This window comes from Eubalaena glacialis, chromosome 18 (assembly GCF_028564815.1).
Source record: "Eubalaena glacialis isolate mEubGla1 chromosome 18, mEubGla1.1.hap2.+ XY, whole genome shotgun sequence".
Taxonomy (NCBI): domain Eukaryota; kingdom Metazoa; phylum Chordata; class Mammalia; order Artiodactyla; family Balaenidae; genus Eubalaena; species Eubalaena glacialis.
This window is the reverse complement of record NC_083733.1, coordinates 58,113,086-58,134,825: the sequence shown is the minus strand read 5'-3', so window position 1 is coordinate 58,134,825 and position 21,740 is coordinate 58,113,086. Positions and strand designations below refer to the sequence as shown.

Genomic DNA, 21,740 nt, shown 5'->3' with positions numbered 1-21,740 from the left:
AGGTGTCCAGACAGCAAGCAGGTTTTCATGCCAATAATTTATTGAACGGAGGTCTGTACACAGGCAAACCTTACTGTGAAAACTAAGACATCAGGAGCTCCCCCACTGCCCCTGCCCTCCAGGATGGGGCGAGGAGGGAGGAGGCCTTAGGGGCAGAGGACAGGATGGGGGGACACAGCTGTTGGAGGGGAAAGGGCCAGGTTGGACGGTGCGAATCGACATTTTCTTTAAGAAAAAAATTATAACAATCTATTTACACCCGGGGGCCAGGGAAGGGAAGAGGAGGAGAAGGGCTGGTCTGGTTCTATTTACAAGGGATACAGGAGGGGAGGGGGGTTGGAGGAGGTGGAGACCTGGGGGGAGGGGAAGGAGCTGAGGGGGTAGGAGGTCCTCATGCCGCCCGCCCCCCCCCCCAATCCCCGGTCCTTCCTTCTCTTCCCTCCCCACAACCAGTTAAAATCCTCTTAAAAAGCCCACCACAGGGGTGAGGCTGGTGAGGGAGGGACTGGAGGTGGGGATAGGGACTCATTTACCTCTGCCCTCTAGTCTAGGGGCCCGGTCAGGGCAGGAGCTTGACAGGCTATGGCCCCCCTTCCCAGCCCCAGCAGGGGCTCCCAGATGGAAGGGCAGTTGGTGGCGCCCTCAGGAAGAGTTAGTGAGGGGAGCTGTGGCATCGGTCGACTGCCAGTCCGGGCCGGTCTGAGCCTCACTTAAAGCTGAGGGGGAAGGAAGGAGCGGACAGTTAGCCTTTGCCTTTTAGCCCCCCACCCCCACCCCCAAGAGCAGGAAGCTGGTGTGAGATGCTACATTAGAAATGGAAAGCTGTCACTTTAGGTCTAGGGTTGCAAACTCAAATGCCAAAGGGCCAGGTTGGTCATTGAGTGACTCACCAGAAAGCCAGGCCCCACAGAACGGGGGCAGCTGGAACTCAGCTCCAGCTGCTAATACTGCCCTGAGCAGAGGCAGGCCCACTGCTGCCCAGTCTTATTTTCTTCCCCAAGAGAAACAGGAAATCTGGATTTGTACATAAAATGGCCCCCGTTTTTTAACGTGAGCAACAAATTTAACTTTTTGTTTGTTTGTGCAGGCTAAACTTATGTCTTTGGTTTTCCAGTTTGCATTTAAACACAAATACAGGCAATAATGCCTCACAAAGGTGGCCATTCACATGTAAAATATGCTTTCTGTCAGAATGTCAACAATTTTGCAGGAAACGCAGGGGTTGTGAGAACAGAGAACAGACCCGTCCCCACCCCGGGCTGAGAAATGCAGCTTTAATGCTCAGAAGATGGCCCCCAACTTACCTTGTGAGGATGGGGTGAGGGAGGCAGTGCCCGCCGGGGACCTCAAGTGAGGAGGGATGAGAATGGCGTTGAGAGATGGTTGGATGGTGAGTTCTAGAGACAGGAATGGACATGCCTAGTCAGGGGACAGGGCACCTGGAGACCCAGTCGGGGTTAGAAAGGGGCACCAAAAAGGGACCCAGCTCTGGGCAAGGCCAGTTGCCTGGGGACACACGTAGCCACTGAACACTTTAAATGAAAAACTGGCAAGAGCCTAACACAGGAGATCGCAGAGTGCAGATGAAGTCGGTTTGGGTCTCCCGGAATCAGGGGCATTTCCTGAGCCCTAGGACTGCCTTGCAGCCCACCCTCAGCTCCCCACTCCTGTCTTCAACACCAGGCTCTTCACAATCTTTGGCTGCCCCTCCAACAACCCAGATCCCAGGCTGTGCCCTCACCGCCAGGACTGAAATTGAAGAGGGGGGGAAGCGGGCGGTTGTTGGGGAGCTGGGTTCCAGGACATCGCAGTTCATCAAAGAAGCTGTGGGCACAGGCCTCCAGCGGGGAGAGCCTCGAGGACGGTGTGTACTCCAGCAGGCTAGAGCAGAGCGCGATGGCCTCAGGTGGCGTTCGGGATTTGAACACCTTGGGGGGTGGAGGGGGCAGAGGTGACAAGGGTGAGACGCCCTGGGCCCTGGTATACTCCTGCCCACCTCCCACAAGCCCACTTTCCACATGAGGCAACTAAGGCCCAGCCTCTGAGGGGAGGTCAGTTTGTATCAGATGAGCAACCCGCTCAGGTCCCATGACTGTATGGGCCCTGCTGTGAGCGTGTTTCCCCACCAGAAAAACAGGACTCTTGCATTTACTGTGTGTCCTCAACTTTTAGAGTATGGGAGATTCCATAAACTTTGAAATGTGATGAAAGTTACTGACCCACTACTGAGCCATGACTCTAGCCAGGTCCCCAGACCGGTTGGCCTCCAATGGGGACCTCAGCCATGCTGCCTGAGCCCCTAGCCCTGCCCCACCTTTGTCCAGGGGTGAGCTTTAATCTGGGGGAACTTGAACTCCGTGTAGTTGGGGTTCATCTCTCGAATCTGTTCCCGGGTTGGTGTTCCCAGCACCTGTAGGGAAAGGGAGGGGTCTGAGCCAAGGCCCTTAGCGCTTAGCCCAATCCCTGCCCACCCTGGCCCTGCCCTCACCTTGATGATCTCCACCAGCTGGTCTACCCCACTGTCCCCAGGGAAGATGGGCTGGCCCAGGAGGAGCTCAGCCAGTACGCAGCCAGCTGACCACACATCTGAAGAGGAATGGGGCAGGGTCAGAGCTACCATGCCCATCCCCTGGCATACATTCCTATCCTTCATGGTCATCCTGAGAGATGCCAGGGAGCCCCATTTTCTCGGCTCAGAGAGGAAGTGCCTTGCTCAAGGTCACACACAGCTTAGGAACATAGGAGCCTGACTTTGAACCTCCAAGTCTACCTGACTGCACTGTACTCTCCAACCTAGATGTTTCCATTGCCTCTCTCCACTTTGTGACCCCAATAAGCCTTTTCTCTGCCTCTAGCTTCAGAGGACAGATCAACAGGCCAAGAACAGGTACCTGTGTTCTTTGGGCCTCAGGAAGGTAAAGCATTAAGTGGGCTGCCTTACTCACTTCTGGCCTCTATCCTGCCCTTGGGAATAGCTAGAGGCCGGGAGTCACCCCTCCCTGGTCTGAACCTTGACCGCCACAGCACAAGTTCACATCTAGGGACCATGAAGTTTCCTCACACTGCTGATGACTGTTCTCTTCCAAACACTTTCACACCCTCTCCTAATCCCTGGAAGTTGGCCCTGTCATCCCCAGCAACAGGGAAGGACATGGAGGCCCTGTGAGCAGGTCACACCCTCATGATGGCAAAGCCTTACCTCCCGATTCCCCCAAGGTCGCCGTCAGCCCCTCCCCCTGCCTGAGAAGAGAGGACTGACTGGGAGGTTCCAGAGCTGGTATGGACTCTGGAGTCAGGTCAGCTTTCAAAGCCCAGCCCTGCCCAGTCCCAGCAGTGTGACTGCGGGCAGGTGGCCTCTCCACTCTAAGCTTCAGACTGCTCAACTGTAAAATGCACGTATGACAGCGTCACCTTCCTGAATCTGAGGACTGGCTAAAAGAACAGATGTTAAGCTTTCATCACCGAGCCTGGCAGACACACAGGAAGAACTCAAAAACTGCCATGACTGCTATTCCCACCCCCACCCTCCCTCAAATCTGACCGATGGATGAGGTGTAATCAGTGGCTCCGAAGATCAGCTCTGGGGCCCGGTAGTAGCGAGAACAGATGTAGGAGACATTGGGCTCTCCTCGGACCAGCTGCTTTGCACTGTGGGAAGATATGGGTAGGCAGGAGTCAACACAAGCCAAGGCTCGGGATCCCTCCTCGCCCCTTCAGCCACCCAGCACACCCCGGGTCTGGCCCACCTGCCAAAATCGCAGAGCTTGAGGACAGCGGTGTCGGGGTCCACCAGCAGGTTCTGGGGCTTGATGTCGCGGTGACACACACCCTGGGAGTGGATGTAGGCCAAGCTCCGGAAGAGCTGGTACATGTACACCTGGGGCAGGCAGGGGACAGCAGAACTCCAGCCCAGCTCTCCCCGCAGAGCACACCCCTGCTCCACCATCTTGGCCTGAAGAGCCCTTCCACCCACTCTCCCTGACTTGAAAACAGTTCGCTGCCCCTTGGTTCTCGAACTTTAGTGAGCACCAGAATCACTTGGCGGCCTTGTTAAAACAGGGACTGCGGACTGCTGGGCCCCACGCTCAGAGTTTCTGATTCAGTAGTTCAGGATGAGGCATTTGCAACAAGCCCCCTAGTGCTGGTGCTGGTCCATACTTTGGAAACCATTGCTTCAAGCACACACTTCAGCAGAAGCCTGATGAATAAGACAGATACATCAGGAAGGCCTTCTTTTAAAGCAGGCTGGGGAGCCTCACCAAAACCACTGGCTATAGGAAAGGCTCAGCCTCCTTTGCCCACCAGTCAAAACCACCCACGAGCCAGCCCCTCTCCAGCTGGATTTTCCTGCCACCCTCTTCCCTACTGACTAGGATGTAAGTGCCAAAAGAGCAGGGATCTTTGTGGTTCCATCACTGCTGCATCCCCCAGGGCCTAGACCAGTGCCTGGCACATAGTATCTGCTCAGGGATGCTTCCTGGGCCCCCTCCTCCTCTGTTACCAGTGCCCTCGGCCAGAGATGCCACTTCCTTGCCCTGTGCCTGGTCTCCTCCCAAAAGACTTCCTTGATCCTTCTCACTCCCAAAGCAGGCAGGGCCTCCTGTTTCCAGAATCCCCTGTGCTCCTTCCAGTACGGCAGTTGCTAGTGGTTTTACAGTTCTCTGTGATGACACCTGTCTACCCTGTTAAACTGAGAGCTCTTCAGGAGCAAGGCCTGGGTCTCAGTCAACTGGGCCTCTAGAACTGCTCAGTGCTGGCCCCGGAACACAGGCAGCCACAGGACACATTCAACAAACCACACCACTGCCTCCCAGGAAGCGAGGTCCCACAGCTCCCACCACTGGTAGAGCCCCAGGGCTCACCTAGGCCTGGGGTACTTAAAGCCAGCGGGAGGAAAAACGGGGCCCCATGCAACCTCCAACAAACTCGCACCCAACCTCCGCCTCCCAATGCAGCTGGCTGCTCCAGCCTTGTTCTCCACAGCATCCCTAGGCCCATTCACTTATCCATTCGTTCAAACACCTCCTTACGGATAGTAACATACAGGGCACAGCACCAAGCACTGGGGAATAAGCCTGCACAGGTGATGAATGAAGACTCATGCGTTCTTGGCTCTGTGAACACTAACCTTCCCGCAACCCTGCCTCCTTCCCATCAACCCTCTGCCAAGGCTCCAAAGGCCAGGACTCTGACCTCATCGTCTCCCCTCTGCATTCTAGGTCCCCACCTCGATTCTGAGCTAACTCCACCAACACTAACCGGTACCAGTGGGCTCCCAGTATGGACCCAAGCGGCCTCACCAGCCTGGTCAGCCTGCCTCCCTGATTGAGTCAGGCCTTGGGTTGGGCTGCCCTGCCTTTGGCGCGCTCCATCTCGGGGGGTATAGGGACAAGGGCAGGGAACGTGAGGCCTCCAGAGACCAACGAAAAACTTGGAGATGAGGGAAACCACAGAGGCAGGAGTGTCTGTCCGGAGCTCCTGGCTTTGTGGGCCTGGGCCCCAGCAGCCTGCCTGCCTGCCTACCTTGACATAGATGATAGGGATAGTCAACTTGGCCTTGGTAAAATGGCGGGCCACCCGGTACACCGTCTCGGGCACATATTCCAGCACCAGATTTAGATAAAGCTCGTCTTTCTGCAGAGAGCAAAGGAGAGGTGTGGGGCATTGTGAGAAAAGAGCAAGGAATGGGGGGAGGAAAGGTCTGTGAGGAATAACGGGGGAAGAGACCAGCAGTCATGAGGAAGGAAGGCAGGCAGGCAAACGGGTGGAGTCAAAGTGGAGGACTCCTCCACACACTGAGGTCTCACCTTCTCCCCACTGGAGTAGAAAAAGTATCTCAGCCTCACGATATTGCAGTGGTCCAGCTTACGCATAATCTGCAGCTCTCGGTTCTTGGGGGCAAAAGAAGGCAGCCTCAGAAAACCACCAGCTCTCCCTGCCTCCCCTCCCTAGCACCCCTCACCACAGCTCTACTCCCCCACTCCTGCCAACAGAGCCAAGCAGCTACTCCCTGTGTCCCAGCTCCAAGGCCCCATGGCGCAGCCCCTAATTCCTCACCCCCAGCCCACTCCCCTCTCACACAAGCTGTGGGCTAAACTCAGACCACTTCTATGTGCTTTCTGCAGTCTACTTTTTAAAGATGTTTGATTTTTTTGCTGAGATTTACAAATCAAATGACTTCACATATAATCTAAGTTTTCCAGCTTCTCTTGAAAAATCAGATGACGTGGCCACATGAGGCCCACCTCCCTGCCTGGCGCAAGCAATGACAGACAGGAAGTGGCCATCCAGTTCACCCTGGTCCCCACTCCTCCCCACTGCTTTCACTAGAGGCATCTGAGCCCTTGGACCCCGGCTTGGTTCCAGAGTCCCAGACTCCAGGCTTCCAATCCTCATCTTCCCAGGGGGATCCAGCCTCAACCTCTTCCCAGGAGACCCAGTCTCAGCATTCTTCTCTATTCTCTGTTCCCCTCAGGGCCTCAGAGCTCCCTATCCTCAGATCCCTCTCACTCCTGGGACTCAACTATCATCAAATTCTGAGCAGCACCCTGGAGCTCCCCTGAGAGTCCTCACTGCCCGGGACCTAGGCTCTGACCTGGTTCCCTTCAGCCTAGGCTCAGTTCTCCTACATCCAGAGTAGCCTAGGATCCAAAGGGCCTCTACTAGCTCACAGGGCACCTCTGTATGAATGAGGAAAGGGTCTCAGACCCTGTCCCTTCCTCAGACGGGACAGAGCCCCAAACCAAGGCATGTGCAGCACAGGCAGGATGTCTCCCTGCACCTGTCAAACCCTTGGGGCAGAGCTTGACCTTCGCAAATATACTCATTAGCCCCACCAGCTTCCTTTCTCCTCTGGGCAGGGGTGTAACTTAGTGGTTAAGGTGAAGGGCTTGGGAATCAGATTCTAGTCTTGACCTTGGGCAATTCTCTCATCTGAGTCTCAGTTTCCAGTTTCTGCTTACTTAGAATGGGAATAACAACAGTACCTACTCTCAGAGAATCTTTCCACAAGTTAAACTCACCTATAAAGCACTTACAGCAAAAGCCCAATAAAAGTCAGCTCTGGGCTCTCCTGGAATCCACATTCCCATCTTCCACACAACTTGCTCCCTTCTCCTCTGGCCCATGCTCATGTCCCCTGTGGAAGCCCAAGCCCAGCACTCTTGCTGGAGTTCTCTCACCAGTCATGTGCAGTCAAACCTCCTTGTCCCCGTTCCCCCCAAGCTACCTTGAACCTCTTGTCCTGGAGAACCTTCTTGATGGCCACCAATTCCCTCGTGTCTGCCAGCCGTGCCTGGTACACGACCCCAAATGAGCCACTGCCAATCACTTTGATGTCTGTGTAAGCCACCTCCTGGGAGCGCTCTGGGCCTTGGCCTAGAGTGGCTACCACTGTGGTCACCTTCCCACTGTCACCTGGGGAGCAAAGGGAACACAAGATCTACTGACCTTTCCCCTCTGGCCACCACCCCATCCTGGGGCCGTGAGAGGGAGGGGAGTCACTATAGGAAGCTCACTGGGGGGGTTCTTTGTCCCTTCCCCAATCTTCAAAGATGGCTACTGGATGCCTCCCAGTGCCCTTTCCCCTCTACCCTTCATGGAACCCCAAATCCTGACTCCTCCCATAGGGGAGGATACTGACACATAAAACCTCTTGCTATTCAAGGGTTGGTGACCCCTAATTTCCACTTCTAGTAAGCAGCAAATCACTGGTCCCTCCTGATTTGAGGAGGCACCAACACTGCCAGATGTTGAATCCATCCACTATGAGCTAACTGCCTTCTGGTCCCTCCTCACTGGGGAAAGCCTGACCTAACCTCTTCTGCTTGAGAGCGGTAACCCTGAGGTAATTCTACTTTAGGAAAGCACTAACCTTTCTCACAACTCAGGGTATAGTGATCTCTTAAGTCCTCCCTAAGTGGAACTGGTAACTTCACCACTGGTTTCTGGTGACAGAAATGAATGACTCCTCCAGTAATGAGTGCTAGTGCCCTAACTCTCACGTTGGGGGGACAATTAGCTCTTACCCAAATACTTTGGAGCTAGAAAAAAGCACTGACCTGACCTCATCTGTGAGGTCCAGAGCCCCAGACCCCATCCTGTGTGTAACTGGTCCCTAATGAACAAGCACTTAATAGTGAGAATGGTGAACCTGATCTCTATCATCAGGGAGCTATCCCAGCCTCAGTGCTTTAAAGGAAAGCTATAATTCCCAACTCCATTCTGTAAATGGCAACAAAATTTGGCGGCATTCTTGGGGGATAGTGATCCCTCTTCTTTGGGTAACTGATGAAAGGTTCCCCAAAGAAAAGGGGTCAATGATGAATCAGATCCATTCTGAGGGGCCAGTGACACCATCTTTTGGAGGGAGATGATCCTACATTGCTATTTTTCCAGAGCCAGTGACATCATTTCTCAGAATAATGAAATAGGTATAACTTCACATCCCTATTCTATGGGGTGGAACTGGGACCCTCCCCTGCCCTCATTCCATTTCTGTGAAAGGAGACCCACTGACCCATCTTTTTTGAATAATACTGACTATGGACTTGGTCTGAAAAGTATGCTGACTTCCAATCTATCCTCAAGAAGCAGCAATCATTAATTTCTACCATTGGGGGTACAATTCTACATATTATGGACAGGTAATGATAGTAGGCCTATTCTTTTAAAACGGAAGGTGACTATGTACCAGGTTTGGAAAGCCCTGGCCCTGTTCTTTGGGGATACAGCAAACGCAAATCCCTGCTTCTAAGTGATATTCACTCCAAATCCCCATGCTCTGAAGGGAAGCACATTCAGATCCCTCCTTCTGGATGGTGATGATCTTATTCTTCTTCTCTTGGGAAACAATAACCCTTGAGCCCCATTTGCAAGCGACAATGACCCCTGATCCTTTTCTCGAATGGATGGCAACATCGGATCCCTGTTTTGAAGGCTCTCGGACCCAAGACTTCGGTACTGGAAGAACAGAAACCTGTGACCCTTGTCTCTTAGAGAATTACTAAATCTAATTCTAAACTCCAAGTGATGGTAACCCCCCCAAATCCCTTTCTCTGGGATGGGGGAGAGCTCAGATCCCAGTTTGGGGAGGCACAGTGACCTCGAGCTCCTCTCTAAGCATAAAAAAAAACCTGATCGACGTCTAAGTGACTTCAGGAATCCGATCTCCACCCGCCACGGGCGACGCTAGTACTCACGGCCCAGCTTCACTCCGGGCGGCGGGAAGCTGGTGCCCGCGCCGGGGCCGCCGCTGCCTCCTCCGCCGCTGCCGCTGGGGCCACCCCCGGAGCTCGAGGCCCCCACGCCCCCGCCCATGGCTCCGACTGACGTCTTCCCGCCGCCACTGCCGCCTGGGCCAGAAGCCGAACCCCCGGGGCCGCCACCGCCGCCGCCGCCGCCGCCGCCTGGCTCCGCGAATGAGCTGGTCCGCGCCCGGCCCGAGCCCCCAGGGCCGCTCCCCGAAGGCGCGCCACCGCTCATGGCGCCGAGCGCAGGCCCAGGTCGCGGGGCTCGGGCTGCCCGGGTTGCCCCCGCCGCTGCCGCTGCCGCCGCCTCCCCCGGGCTCCGGCCTCTTCCAGGCCGCGCCGCTCGGGCTCCGGCTCCGGCTCCGGCCCAGCGCCCGCCGCGGGGCACGCCGGGAGATGCAGTCCGCCGATCCTGCGCGCCGCCGTCGCCGCTGTCGGCCCTCACAGAGAGCCGCGCGGCACGCCGGGAAATGGAGTCCGCAAAGACCTCAGAGTGGACCGCGGGGATGATAGGTCTCTCTGCACCTCGGGAAACACAGTCCTGGGCAATAAGTTGGCCGACTGTGCCCACAGCGGACCCTGAAGCACTTTCGGAAGTAGGATCAGAGTCGCACACTCACTCCATTGCGGCAACCGCGCGTCCCTAGGTGTGGCTCAGAAATGTAGTACTCCATCAATGAGCTGTGTAGACCTGATGCAATCCGGGAAACGGAGTCCAGTCGCGCACTTAGTATATTGGCTGTATGCCGACCAGCGCCAGGTGCACTCTGGGAAATTGAGTCAGAACCCGCGGACCCGCCGCAATCGGGCCGTGAGGCAAGCCGGGAAATGGAGTCATCGCCACGCCCTCACCGCATTGCAGGTGTGAAGCTACTCCCAAAGCACGCCGGGAAATGGAGTCCCATGTGATCCCTAAGCCCCAAGTGGATACTGCAGTTCCGGAGATAGGCTAGGAAATGGAATAGCATTCCTCCTCCCTCGTTCGCTAGGCCGCAGTCCCCGCTAGAAAATGTAGTCAACACCGAGGCTTCAGAGCAGTTGCTACAGCGAGCCCTTGTGTCTTCTGGGAAATGGAGTTCAAGGCAGCCTTCCCACTGACTGAAGGGGAGGGATCTACCATGGTCCTGAAGCATGCTGGGGAATAGTCCAGACCGGATCCCGACCCTTTGTGAGACGAGACTGCAGAGGCTTGCCGGGAAGTGTAGTCTAATAGGTACCTTCGGGAGAGCGTGAGCGACAGGTGAAAGACAGTAGTCTCCTAGGGAAGACTGAAGAAAGTTTCAACGCCTCCTGCCCCGCCGCCAGGTCCCAAGAAAGAGCCGAAGTCTATCAGGGGCTGCTGGAAAATGGAGTGCAAACACTCCAAGTTCCAAGTTTCCACAAATCCGGAAGGAAAACCCTCCCCGCAAACGATTTAGGAAACAAAGTTTCCGGTGGTTTCTCAGGACAATACAGTCTTCGGATACTGTCTAGCTTTTTCTAGCAATGTAGGTTGCACCAGCAGGCTGAGCCGAAGTTTGAAAGAAATGAAAATAGAATTTTTCTTGAACCCCCATTAAGCTTTTTGCATCCTCACGCTTCCTAAATCACAGGATCCTGAAAGGCCCAAAAGAAGGAAGCCGGCTGCTAGGAGTATCGCCCCACTTATCGATTCATACCCGGAAGGACAGTAGGCCCAAAGCGCGCTGGGAAACAGAGTTCGTGTGTGTGTGTGTGTGTGTGTGTGTGTGTGTGTGTGTGTGTGTCCCGGAAACAGAGTGTGTGTGTGTGTGTGTGTGTGTGTGTGTGTGTGTGTGTGTGTGTGTGTGTGTGTGTGTGTGTGTGTGTGTGTGTGTGTGTGTGTGTGTGTGTGTGTGTGTCCCGGAAGTACTTGGAACTAGAATGAAATCACCCTCCGCCCCTCCTGCCTTGTGGAATGATGGGAAATGGAGTCAGCGCTAAAGCCTTTTCAAACTGCATTAACCAGAAGGCAAAGCGCAGTCACACTTCCGCTCTCTTCTCAATGAAGGAGGCTGCATCACGCACAGCCCAGAGCGGGTACTTCTGGGAATTGTAGTAGTTTCTCAGTCAAACAGTGTCTGCTGCCCTCTGGCGGCGGCTCGGAGTCCACAAGCAAAAATCCGAGTCAAGCCCCAAAGCCTAGGGAATCCTAAACTGGACCAAGAAGGTCTGCAAGGGCAGAAGAGCAGGGCGGAAGAGCGGCGGTTACTTAACGGCCAGAACCCGTGGGACATGCGCAGTGGGCCGCGCGTGGGCAACCGCCAGAGGGGATTGGGGTCCGTCGGAGTCTGAGGGTGTCAGTCTGAGGAAATCTTACCCGAATGTCTGTACGAGCTGAGAACGTTTGGTTGAGGGGTGCTAGAGCGGGTTGTAAGTGGCTATGAGGGGCCTATGGGTGTCTGGAGGTGCTCAGGGGAGTCTTTGGAGAGGTGAACTGGTCTTCCTGGAGACCAGTGAAGTCAGAGAGGACTTGGGGTGTCTGTAAAAGGTCTGTGGGAAACTGTGAGAAACTACTGGTGACTGAGGGGATCTCTGAGGGATGGTTGAGAAGCATAAGGAAGGACCTTTGGGGGACTGTGGGAGTACTGGAGATTATCTGTAAGAAGAGGGTCTCTCATGGGATGAATTAATTGATGAAGTGTCTTGAGATCTATAAAGGGCTTTATACTTGGTTATCAGAGATCCCGGAGGATGTGGACGGGAGCAAGGGTATGGTCTTGCAGAAACTGTGAATAGATTTAGGTGGGTCATTAAAGATTAGAGGAGCCTCTGGAATTTTCAAGACCAGATGCCACCTGTGACATCCCACTCAGCCAGAATTTGGGGCAGGACGTCTGCTTGGGCTGTGGAATAACCTGGAGAGCAGTTCTGGAGCTGAGTGCTTTTGAGTCCACGATAGACCCGGTTTAGAGGTGCTTTGAAGGCACTAGAATCAGGTGCTGAGACTACTAGTCAGGGTCCTCCCTCCTGCCTCCAATGATGACAGCCCTCTTTCTCCATCACACCACCACCACCACCAACTCAGCTGCATCTATGTTGCCAGGAGACAGGCCTCATCCCAACTTCCAGAAATAGCCCAGTGGCCCCCACCCTAAGGGAGTGACTTACATCACCCAGGAGAGGGAGCAGTTGCCCATAGGCCGCCACGGGAGCCTCAGTTTCCTGCCAGTACCCCAGCCCTGGATCCTCTCTTCGCTGCCAGCGGGCATCATTTGGGACCACCCACCCTGGGCTGGCATGAAATGAGGATGAAATGAGAGTGGGTAGGAGTTTCCAGCTCCTTCCCCCTTAGAGTTACACAGGGTGATGTTTCACGGTGAAGCCAGTCCAACAGGCCCTGAGCCCTCAATTCTCACTCTCTCTCTTAGCAGCTGTGTGGCCTTGGGGAACTCCTTCCCCTCTCTGGGCCTCCAGCACCTCACCTGCACTGAACGAGTTGCGCTGTCTCTAAGGGCACCTCCAGCTTGGATTCCTCCTCCTGATTCTTTCATCTCTGATTCAAGCTCTCCAACTTGGGCTTCTAGCCTTATGAGCTCACCTCTCAGATCCTATGATCTTGAGATCCTGGTCTAGATCCAACGTCCTGGCTTTAGGAGGAGAACTCAGTTGTTGAAAGAACATGGGCTTCAGAGACAGACTTCATTTAAAGTCCTAGCTGGGCTTAAGGTCTTGGGCAAGTGATTTAAGTGAGCCGCTTGCCCCTACCTTGCTGGATGTTGGAGATAAAGCGCTGCAGCTCCCAACTAGGTACCTGGCATACAGTAGGTCAATCAATAGCAACTATGATGAAGCCAGTCCCTTCTTAACTTGCTGGCGGAGAGTGTTTCCATGGTTTGATGAGAAGATCACTAAGGTACCTTGCAAGGTCTACATTTCAACAGCCAGCAAGCCTGTTGCCAAAGGACTCCCAGATTAGCTCATAAGCGCGTCTAAGGAGAGTGACGTGTGGGAGAACACCAGAGGTGCGCAAAAGGAGCTCCATGGAGGCATGGCTAGGAATTCAGAGAGGAAAGACATTGTAGGCAGGAGAGCAAGGGCCATGGCGTGGTGTTGAAGAGCCTAAGGGGCTCCCAAGGAGGAGCAGATCCCCCATGGAAGAGGGGAGCAGTCAGAGGGCCAGAGCATGCCTGAGACCTTCATCATCAGGCCCAGGGGTTAAGTGCCGCCCAAGGTCAGGAGTTCATTTCCCAGGCCTGGATTTGCCCCGTTCAGATGGGGTTAGGCCCTCTGGCCATAGGTCCATTTGGGGGTCCAGTCTAGGTCCCTGTCCTTAAGAACCAAGCAAAGGCTGTTGCCCTGCAGTGGCTGCACCCAGCACGCAGGACAGATCACTGCATCCAAAGGTCCAAAGTTTTATTGTTTTGAATACATTCTCCAGCAGCCCCCAACTTCCCTCCCCCCAACCCTCCGTCCCCAATACAGAATAAGGCTTGACCACAGACCCCCAGCCCAGGGGCCCCAGCTGGGAGGCAGAGGGGGCTTCCAGTTTGGTTTCAGGGCACCCCCTTCCCACCTGCCTGCCTACGGGCTAGTCCTAGGAGCAGCTGGGGGTGAAGGGGTTGGACTGGCGCTGGGGTGGGAAGTAGGAGAGGGATAGCAGGCACTTGTAGAGATTTGTGGCCTATGGGCGGCACCCCTCACCCTCTTCCACCCCCAACCCCCCCCCCACAGAATTTTTGGTTCATCATAAAACGTTCCTCCCTCCTCTGCTGCAACCCTGTGGGGGGGTATGAGAAACCCAGGCACTCATGGCCCCTGGAGGGGCAGGGAAGGCAGGACCGGGGCTGAGGATGGCCGGGGGTGGAAAGGGAGAGAGGTACAGGAGGCAGAGAACAGGGAGGGAGACAAGGCTTTACTTCCTAAGCGATTGTAATAAAAAAGTTCCTGGGCTTTGAGGCCAGAGCCTCAGTTCAAATATAAATTCCCCAGAATGGAGGTGGCCCCCTTAACTCCCCCCTCCCCCCTACCACTCTGCCCGGAGCTTAGAAACCCATAGAGACAGGGGACAGCCCCCAGCCCTGGGCACCCACCCACCCTCACCATTAAAAAAAAAAAAAAGAAATTAAAAGTTTCATACAAAACATGGGGGAGGGGAAAGGGAGGAGGCAGGGAAGAGATGAGAAAGCTGCCCTCACCTCCAGGGAATGGGGGGGGGTTAAGGCAGCAAAAGAGGCGGGGGGGGGAGTGGAGGGAACGGGGGTCCCCTGCCCACAGCCCTCAGGAATCTCGATGCTCCAGAGAGAGCTGGGCGGTAGCGTGCTGGAGGTCAGAACTCACCCGCCTTGGGGTGAGGGGCCCCCCGGCCTCCCCAGGCCCCTCCCCACGCACCTTCTTGTCCTCTCCCTCATCCTCGAGGCCCCCAGTGGGGCCCCCACCCCCCTCCAGGCGACAGTCTTCACTCCAGCGCCGTTTAAAGCGCAACTTGAGGGGCATGCATTGGGCTGCCCCGGGTGCCTCGCCGGGGTCGGGCTTCGGGGGTGCAGGGGGGGCACGAGGCGTCTTGAACACTTCCCCGTCTTCCTCATCCTCGTCGCTGATGTCAGTCACCTCCACCTCCTCTGACTCGCCTTCCGAGATAGGCTCCACCTTGATCTGGGGAGGGGGCGGTGGGGGGGCGGGGGGGGCCAGCGCCCCAGCCCCCTCGGCCAGCCCGCCTGTGCTGCCACCGCCACCGAGGGCACCGCCACTGCCCTTGTCAGCGCCCACCAGAGCCTTCTCCCCAGCCGCCCGCTGCCGGCGTCCCAGTGGGGGCGGCTGGAGCTTAAACTTGAATGGAGAGGAGGAGGAAGAAGAGGAGGACGAGGCTGAGGAGGGGACTGGCGGGGTCTCGGGTGCCATGGGTGGCAGCGGGCACTTGTCAGCGCGCTGGGGCTGCGGCACCACCAGCCCAGGGTAGTGCAGGAAGGCGCGGGGGCTGAGGTGGTAGTTGTAGACGCTTTGGGTGTGGGCCTGCAGGTACCGTTTCATGTCCTCAGGGCTGAAGGAGAAGTGGGAGCCTCCCCCCGAGCCGCTGGGGCCCCCGCCACCACTGGGGTACATAGGGCTCAGCGTGGGTGAGGGAGTGTAGGCCAGGTGGGTGGGTGTCATGGGCAGAGCCGGTGAGAGCTGAGGGGGCAGCAGGGAGCCAGGCCCGGCTAGAGGCGACACAGGGAAAGGGCTGAGGGGCTCAGGCCCACCCCGGGGCCGGGGGTAGACACGGAAGACACCAGGGTCATGGGGCAGGCGGGCCAGCGGGGGCCCGCGGAAGGCACCCAGCTCCGGGGGGCCAGGCGGTCGGGCCCGGGGGTCCTCTCCCAGTGGCTCTTCCAGCTCTGACGTGCCATCGCTACAGTCACTGACAGAGCCTCGGCCCAGGCGTCGGGCCACCACAGCCGAGAAGAGGGAGGATGAGGACGAAGAGCAGGCCGGTGGTGAGCGGGGGTCCTCGGTGGGAGACAGCACCTCGGAGGGCGTCGAGGGAGGGAAGCGGAAGTGGCTGCCGCCTGTCGGCACTGGCGGAGCGCTCTGGGGCACCGCACCCCCTGGCGGGAGAGGGGAGACACGATGTCAAGGCCCCCAGCCTCGCCTGGACATTCAGACAGACCCTGTCCTCCCTCTGAGGCCATGCTTACCAGCCCTTGTACTCACCAGCCAACCCCACATCGATGAAAGGGTAATTAACCAGCACCAGTTTGTTGAAGTTGAACTTGTAGGTGAACCGTTTCCCCTTAGTCTTATGCAGAATACGTTTGTTGTAATAATAGCTGTGGATGTAGAAACACCATCGGACGGTCAGTCACACGGGACCCAAGTCCAGACCCCGTACCTTGACACGTGTGAGAGCTGCTCGCAAAGGGTGACCGAGAAACATGGGCCACCCGAGAGAAATCAAGGTCCAGAGGGTGGAGACCAGCTCTCCCCTCAGTTCTGGGGCCAGACTAGAGGCCACGTCCCTGGCTGTATTCTCTCCTCAGGACACCTCGGTGTGACAAATGGTCTCAGAGAGGGGCTGGGACTTGCCCAAGGTCACACAGCTGCGATTTGGACCCGGAAGGCAAACCCAAAGCCTATTCCCATGGGCCAGGGGCTCCCAACCAGTGGGGGGCTGTCCACATCTGCCCAGGGGCCTCTGCCCTCCTCACCGCAGGGCCCGGCTCAGCTTGTCATAATTCATCTGGGGCTTGCACTTGCGGACACCCCAGAGCCGAGCCACCTCGTCGGGGTCCTTGATGACGAATTCCCCGTAGTCCCCCTGCCAGGCGATGACACCCTGGTACTCCTCCTTCCGCAGCAGCTCCAGGATAAAGTGCCACAGCTGGATCTGCCTCGAGCCGGGGGATGACTCCGGCTTGTAGGCCCAATCCGGGAAGGCAAACCCTGGGGACAGGAGGCAGGGGTGCGGCCCCGGGTCAGGGCGCCAAGTCTGGGGCCCTGGGGCCCATCCCAGGGTCCACCCCCTACCCCGCCCTTAACGTGGGGAAATCCGTCTCCCCCTGCCAAGCCAGGACCTGGTTAGAGGGAGACAGTGTGTGTCTGTGTGTGAGGGGGGCTAGACAGGAGCTGGGGGGAGGGGAAGCTGGAGCCTGCTCCAGCGACACCGGGAGAAACAGGAAACCGTCGGCGGCGGGTCCCGGGGCCAGTGCCAGGGGGCCAGGCACCAAGCCAGGCCGGCGGGCAAGGCTGCCAGTGGGGGAGGGGCAGGAAGGGGCACACGTGGCCAGACGGGTTGGGGCTAGCCCCCCCCAGCCCACCCGCACTCCCGTTCAGGGTCAGTCACTACCACGCCGCCCCCCGCCCTTCCCCCCCCCCCCCCCGACCTTCTCTGTTCCCCTCCTAGGAACGTACACTGTCTCCCTCCCAAGACCTACCGGAGCCCTTACTCCCACCCTAGGCCCCGAGAGGAGGATTTTTTTTTTTCTTAAAAGGACCAGGAGGGGTGGGGTGGCTGGTTGACGATGAGGTCAGCGCTTGCACACACAGAGGCTTCTGTCTTCCCTGGAGAGTGAAACCCAGACTGTCTGAGAGAGCGCCCCCCCGCCCCCCCATCAAGCCCTGGACCCTCTGTGCTGCACTGCCCTACCCAGACCCGGGCGCACAGACCCATCCTGGCTGGAGGGCCTCAAGACTGAACAGGCACCGCTCGCTGTAGCCTGCTCCCCCTCCTGCCTTCTCATCCTCAGCTTCTTCCCTGCCCACCTACCTACCTGCCCCCAGCATTAACCTTGGGTAGAGGTTGGTGGTGGGCTGGCTGGTCCCTAGAGGTGGTGGGCAGCCTGGGGGGAAGAGTTGGGGGGGGGCTGCGGTTGTTGTCATTTCCCAAACCCCCGGGTAATCAGGGGTCATCAATAATTCAGCACTAGGCAGCCGGTAATGGAGGGGCGGGAGGAGGGAAAGGGAGGAAGAGAAGGGGGGAGGCAAAACAGAAGTCCTGGTGCCACTAGAGGGAGAAGGCCAAGGTGGACAGCTAAGGATGGGCGGGGTCCCAAGTCTCAGTCAGGCTGCAAGGGTCAGCCTCCCTCCCCTGGCCCTGGCTCACACCCCAGCTCAAGCAGGTACCAACCAGGCCTGGGGCAACATGGTACCTCCCCCAAAGACTCCACCCAAGTCTGGAATCCAACAGGGGATCCTTCCCCATGGGGACACAGGGGATCAGCAGTTCCTATTCCCACAGGGGCCACTCCCTCTAAATCAGAGCCGACTCTAACCTCTACTGGGACCCAGCTCCCTGACCCCTGGCCTTGGGGAGACTGGGATGGCCAGCATTCCCCACCTGGTCCCTGCCTCATTCAGAAATTCCAGCCTCAAACTAGCCCCTCAGGGCTCCAGGGGTATGACCATATGACCTCCAGCTGGTCACAGACCCAGGGTACTGTACCAGCAGCCCCTGCTCCATTCAGAAGTGACAGCCCCTGACAACACCTTCCATGGACCCCAGCATCCACAGCCCCATCCCTCTCTTGGGAATCCAGGCATTCACCCCTTTACGCTCACCCTGCCAGAGAACCCAGGTCCCAGGGTCTTGTTGAGGGCCCAGAGGTCCTTGGGAACCCAAGAGTCCGCCCGCTCCGTGTACCCTCCAACCTCCTCCAAACTCCTGTCTCCCTTCAGGGCACCAAGCTTCGCGCTCCCCCCTATCTAAACCCCAATCTGGCTCTCTGACTCGGGGTGGGGGCCGAAGCCCCTGAGACATCAGTCTAGAGCTGGGGTGTGTACTGATTTCCACCCTCCCCCCAAAATTAAAGCCACCCTTCCCAGCCCACCCGCCCCAGCCTCCTTGTCCCGGTAACCAGGCAACGTGTGTGCAGCGACAGTCCTGGGAGCGGGGGAGCAGGAGGCTAAAAATAAACTTTGCAGAAGAGAAGGAGTGAGAGAGACTACATGCAACACAAAGGGAAGGGAGGTGGGGGGCTCTGGAAAGGCCTCAAGCTGCATTCCGGGGGCTGACCCAGGCCCCCTAGTTAAGCCCCCTCCCTGAACAAACCCCCTCCCGGGCCAGAACCCTGGCTCCCACTCGTGGCAAGGGCCCTCCCTATTCCCAGGCCCACCCCAAAGCCAGCTTTCCTCATCGGACATGGCATACATGAGGGCCTGTTCCCAGCTTTGGGGGGAGAAGGAAGATGAGGGGTGACGTCAGGGTGTCTCAATGGGGCTCTGTTCCCCAGGCTTTGGAGCCAGGAGCCAGGCACGGGCAAGGGGAGCATGTGTGAGTGTGTGTTGTGTATGGGTCCACGTGCTTAAAACAGGGAACCACCCGGCCCGCACCAAGAAAGCTTGGGGGTGCAGGACCTCTGGAGCATGGGGGGACAGCGAGGCAGAGACAGAGCAGCTGACACTGAGAGAAGAGCTGAGAACATTGCCAGACAGGGTGGAGAAGAGGCAGCAGACAGGAAGGGCTGGGATGGCGGGGTCCCAGAAGGCACACCTGGGTCCCACGGAGGCGGGGTAGGGAATCTCCCAGACAGACTGTGGAAACCTGGGAGGGGGGGTTTGCAGAATTCTTGGGCGCCCCTCAAATTCACGTAACTGCCCAAACTTTTTTTAAAAGGACTCTGGGGGTCGGAAGGGAGGGGTAGTGATAGAGGAAGAACACGCCGGCCTCCTGGGGGGCCCCGCCACCTCCCCCAGTCCAGGCAGCCTTCGGTGGCGCCAGAGCCGGGAAGAAAACAGGAAGTGGGAAACAGCCGCGGCAGAGGAGAGAGGGGCCGGGATGGAGGATCGGATGGAGGGGCGCGCAGCGGCCAGCCAGGAGGCAGATGGACCCATGGACCGACTGGGAGACCAGTACAGGCTCCCGCACCTTCCCCCAGCCAGAGAACCCACACGGCGCGGCCCCAAGACTGGGTTGGGGGAGCGGCCCAGCCGGTCCCACCAGGCGAAGGCCCGTAGCAGGGAGGGAAGACGAGGCGGGGTTGTCTGGGTGCCTCGGCCCCCTCCTCCGGCGAGGGGAGGCTCCTGCTGCCCCCAAGGCCCAGCGGCCCTGGAGCCTTTGGGAGCCAGAGAGTATGTGGGAGGCACGTGACTGACCCTACTGCACTCCGAACCCCTGCCCCACGCCCAGCCCCCTCCTCGGCCCCAATCCCCAGGCGCCGGAGCCCGGCTCGGAGCCCTTTAAGAGCCGCCCCAACCCGCCGAGCGACGGGGGGGCGGGGTGGGTGGGCCGGTCGGGGCACACACCCTCACACAGGAGCCCTAGCCGCGGCTGCCGCCGGGGGAAGGAAACAAGTTTGAACAGCGGCGCCCGGCCCCCTTCCCCCTCCCCCGTCCCCGCCCCGGGCCGGATTCCGACGGGGTAGACGGGCAGGGGGCGGCTGGGACCCCTCCCCCAGCGCGCTCGGGCGCAAAGTCCAGCCAGCGAGAGCCCGGGGGCGGCGGGGGAGGGGAAGGGGGAAAGTCCGAGGGGGGGGGGTTAATCCTGCTGCCCCCCGCCCGCCGACCGGGGCGGGGGAGGGGAACCTTGGCCCCTTAAGGAGGAGCAAGTTGGCGGGGAAGAGGGGGGCGGAGGGAAGAGACGGCCGGTTGAAAGAGAAGAGCTGGATGAGGGAGGGGGGCGGGGGGGAGCCTCCGCGTCCACCCCCACCTTCCCCACCCTCCCCAACCCCGGGTCCCCGGAGGCGAGGGAGGAGGGTTCCCAGGTCTCTCCCGAGCGACCTTAAAGCCGCGCGTTCTAAGGTCGGAAACAAAAAGTTCCTTTTTCGAACGTTCGGGCTGCGCTTTGGAACTTTGCGACTCGGCGCGGGCGGGGGAGCGAGGAGCCGGCGGAGACGGGCGGGGGAGGGGCGGTGCAGCCCGGTCCCCGAGTCCCGGGCTCCCCACTCACGCCCTCCTCCTAGAGGCCATCCTGTATCCCCCTCTAAGCCGGTGCGGGGCACGCATCGCGGTGAAGGTCACGGGCCGGACCGCGCAGCGCGGAACCTGGGATAGCGGGCCCTGTGGACAGCCCCCCCGCACACACACACCCCGCACACGTCCCGGCCCCCAGAGTGCAACGTGACAGAGCGGCGGGGAGGAACCCAGCCACCCCCGTGATCCCGGGAGTAAGGGAGAGCCCAGCTTTCGGGGTCCAGGCAAGGAGAGAACCAGGACTCGCAGCACCCATACCACTGCGCCCAGAGCCAGGAATTGGGGGTCCGGTGCACACCCCCGCTCGCGCCGCAAGAAGCAACAGGTCTGGAGTGCTTGGGGGTCCCCCGGAACTGGGGATCACTCGGGCTCCCCCAGAACCCTTCAGCCCCCCCAAAGTTTCTCCGCCTGGTTTCCCGGGGCAACAAGTCTCCCCCACACGTGCTGCCCCCGCCCCCACCTGTGTCCGCCGGGGTCTTCATGCTGGGGGGCCCGGGGCGAGGCGCCCCGACTCCGGGCCGCAGCTCCCGGCGCCCGCGCTGCCCCGTCCCGTCCCGAGCCCGTCGGGCCGCCCTCGCCGATTCACCCGGCCTCGCCTCTCAGAGCCTCTCCCCTCCCCGCCGCCGCCTCCCGGGTTAATATCGCACTCCGGGGCCGGGACGCCCACGCCCCCCGGCCGGCGACGTCACCGCCGCGTCGCCATGGAGACACTGCGCCCGCCCCCTCCCCGCGCACTCACACACACACACACGCACGCACACACACACACACACACACTCGTCGGCGCGCAGCCACTGAGGACCGGCCGGCTCTAGGCTTAAAGGGGCCGCGCGACGGGGGAGGAGGGAAGGAGGGGGTTGGGGTGGGATGGGGTCCGGGGGGTCATGACCCTTCTCTGAGGCTCCAAGTCTGAAGATAACTTAAGTCCTCAGGACTCGCGACCTGCCGCCCCTCCTCCTCTCCTGCCCACTGCGGGGTCCAGATTTTCTTTGGAAGCATGTAAGAGGGGTTGGGGGGTACCTTCTGATGAGTGTCAGAAACTTTTGTGAGGAGGAGTATGGACCTTTTGGGAGGAGGCAGAATTTTCTCTGCAGGGGGGCCGGGTCAGGACCTTGGAGGATGATCCAGACCACAGCATTTCCTAGGCTGGGCTCACCATGTCCCCTCACCAAC

General features: G+C 58.6%; 2 protein-coding genes across 2 annotated transcripts; both read right to left on the bottom strand.

Moving 5' to 3' along the window:
• Window positions 1-22: 22 nt before the first annotated feature.
• GSK3A (glycogen synthase kinase 3 alpha) lies at window positions 23-9,727 on the bottom strand. Its single transcript, XM_061172707.1, has 11 exons — window positions 9,201-9,727; window positions 7,229-7,416; window positions 5,808-5,891; window positions 5,524-5,634; window positions 3,747-3,877; window positions 3,542-3,648; window positions 2,489-2,586; window positions 2,315-2,410; window positions 1,742-1,928; window positions 1,305-1,397; window positions 23-716 (listed from the first exon to the last, which is right to left on the bottom strand). The coding sequence occupies exons 1-11, from the start codon at window positions 9,481-9,483 to the stop codon at window positions 643-645; spliced, it is 1,452 nt and encodes a 483-aa protein (XP_061028690.1). The 5' UTR covers window positions 9,484-9,727; the 3' UTR covers window positions 23-642.
• A 4,544-nt stretch (window positions 9,728-14,271) lies between these two features.
• ERF (ETS2 repressor factor) lies at window positions 14,272-21,175 on the bottom strand. The gene is made up of 4 exons (XM_061173432.1): window positions 21,028-21,175; window positions 16,370-16,604; window positions 15,876-15,991; window positions 14,272-15,769 (listed from the first exon to the last, which is right to left on the bottom strand). Exons 1-4 carry the CDS (start codon window positions 21,047-21,049, stop codon window positions 14,466-14,468), a joined length of 1,677 nt encoding a protein of 558 aa, XP_061029415.1. The 5' UTR covers window positions 21,050-21,175; the 3' UTR covers window positions 14,272-14,465.
• Window positions 21,176-21,740: the final 565 nt, after the last annotated feature.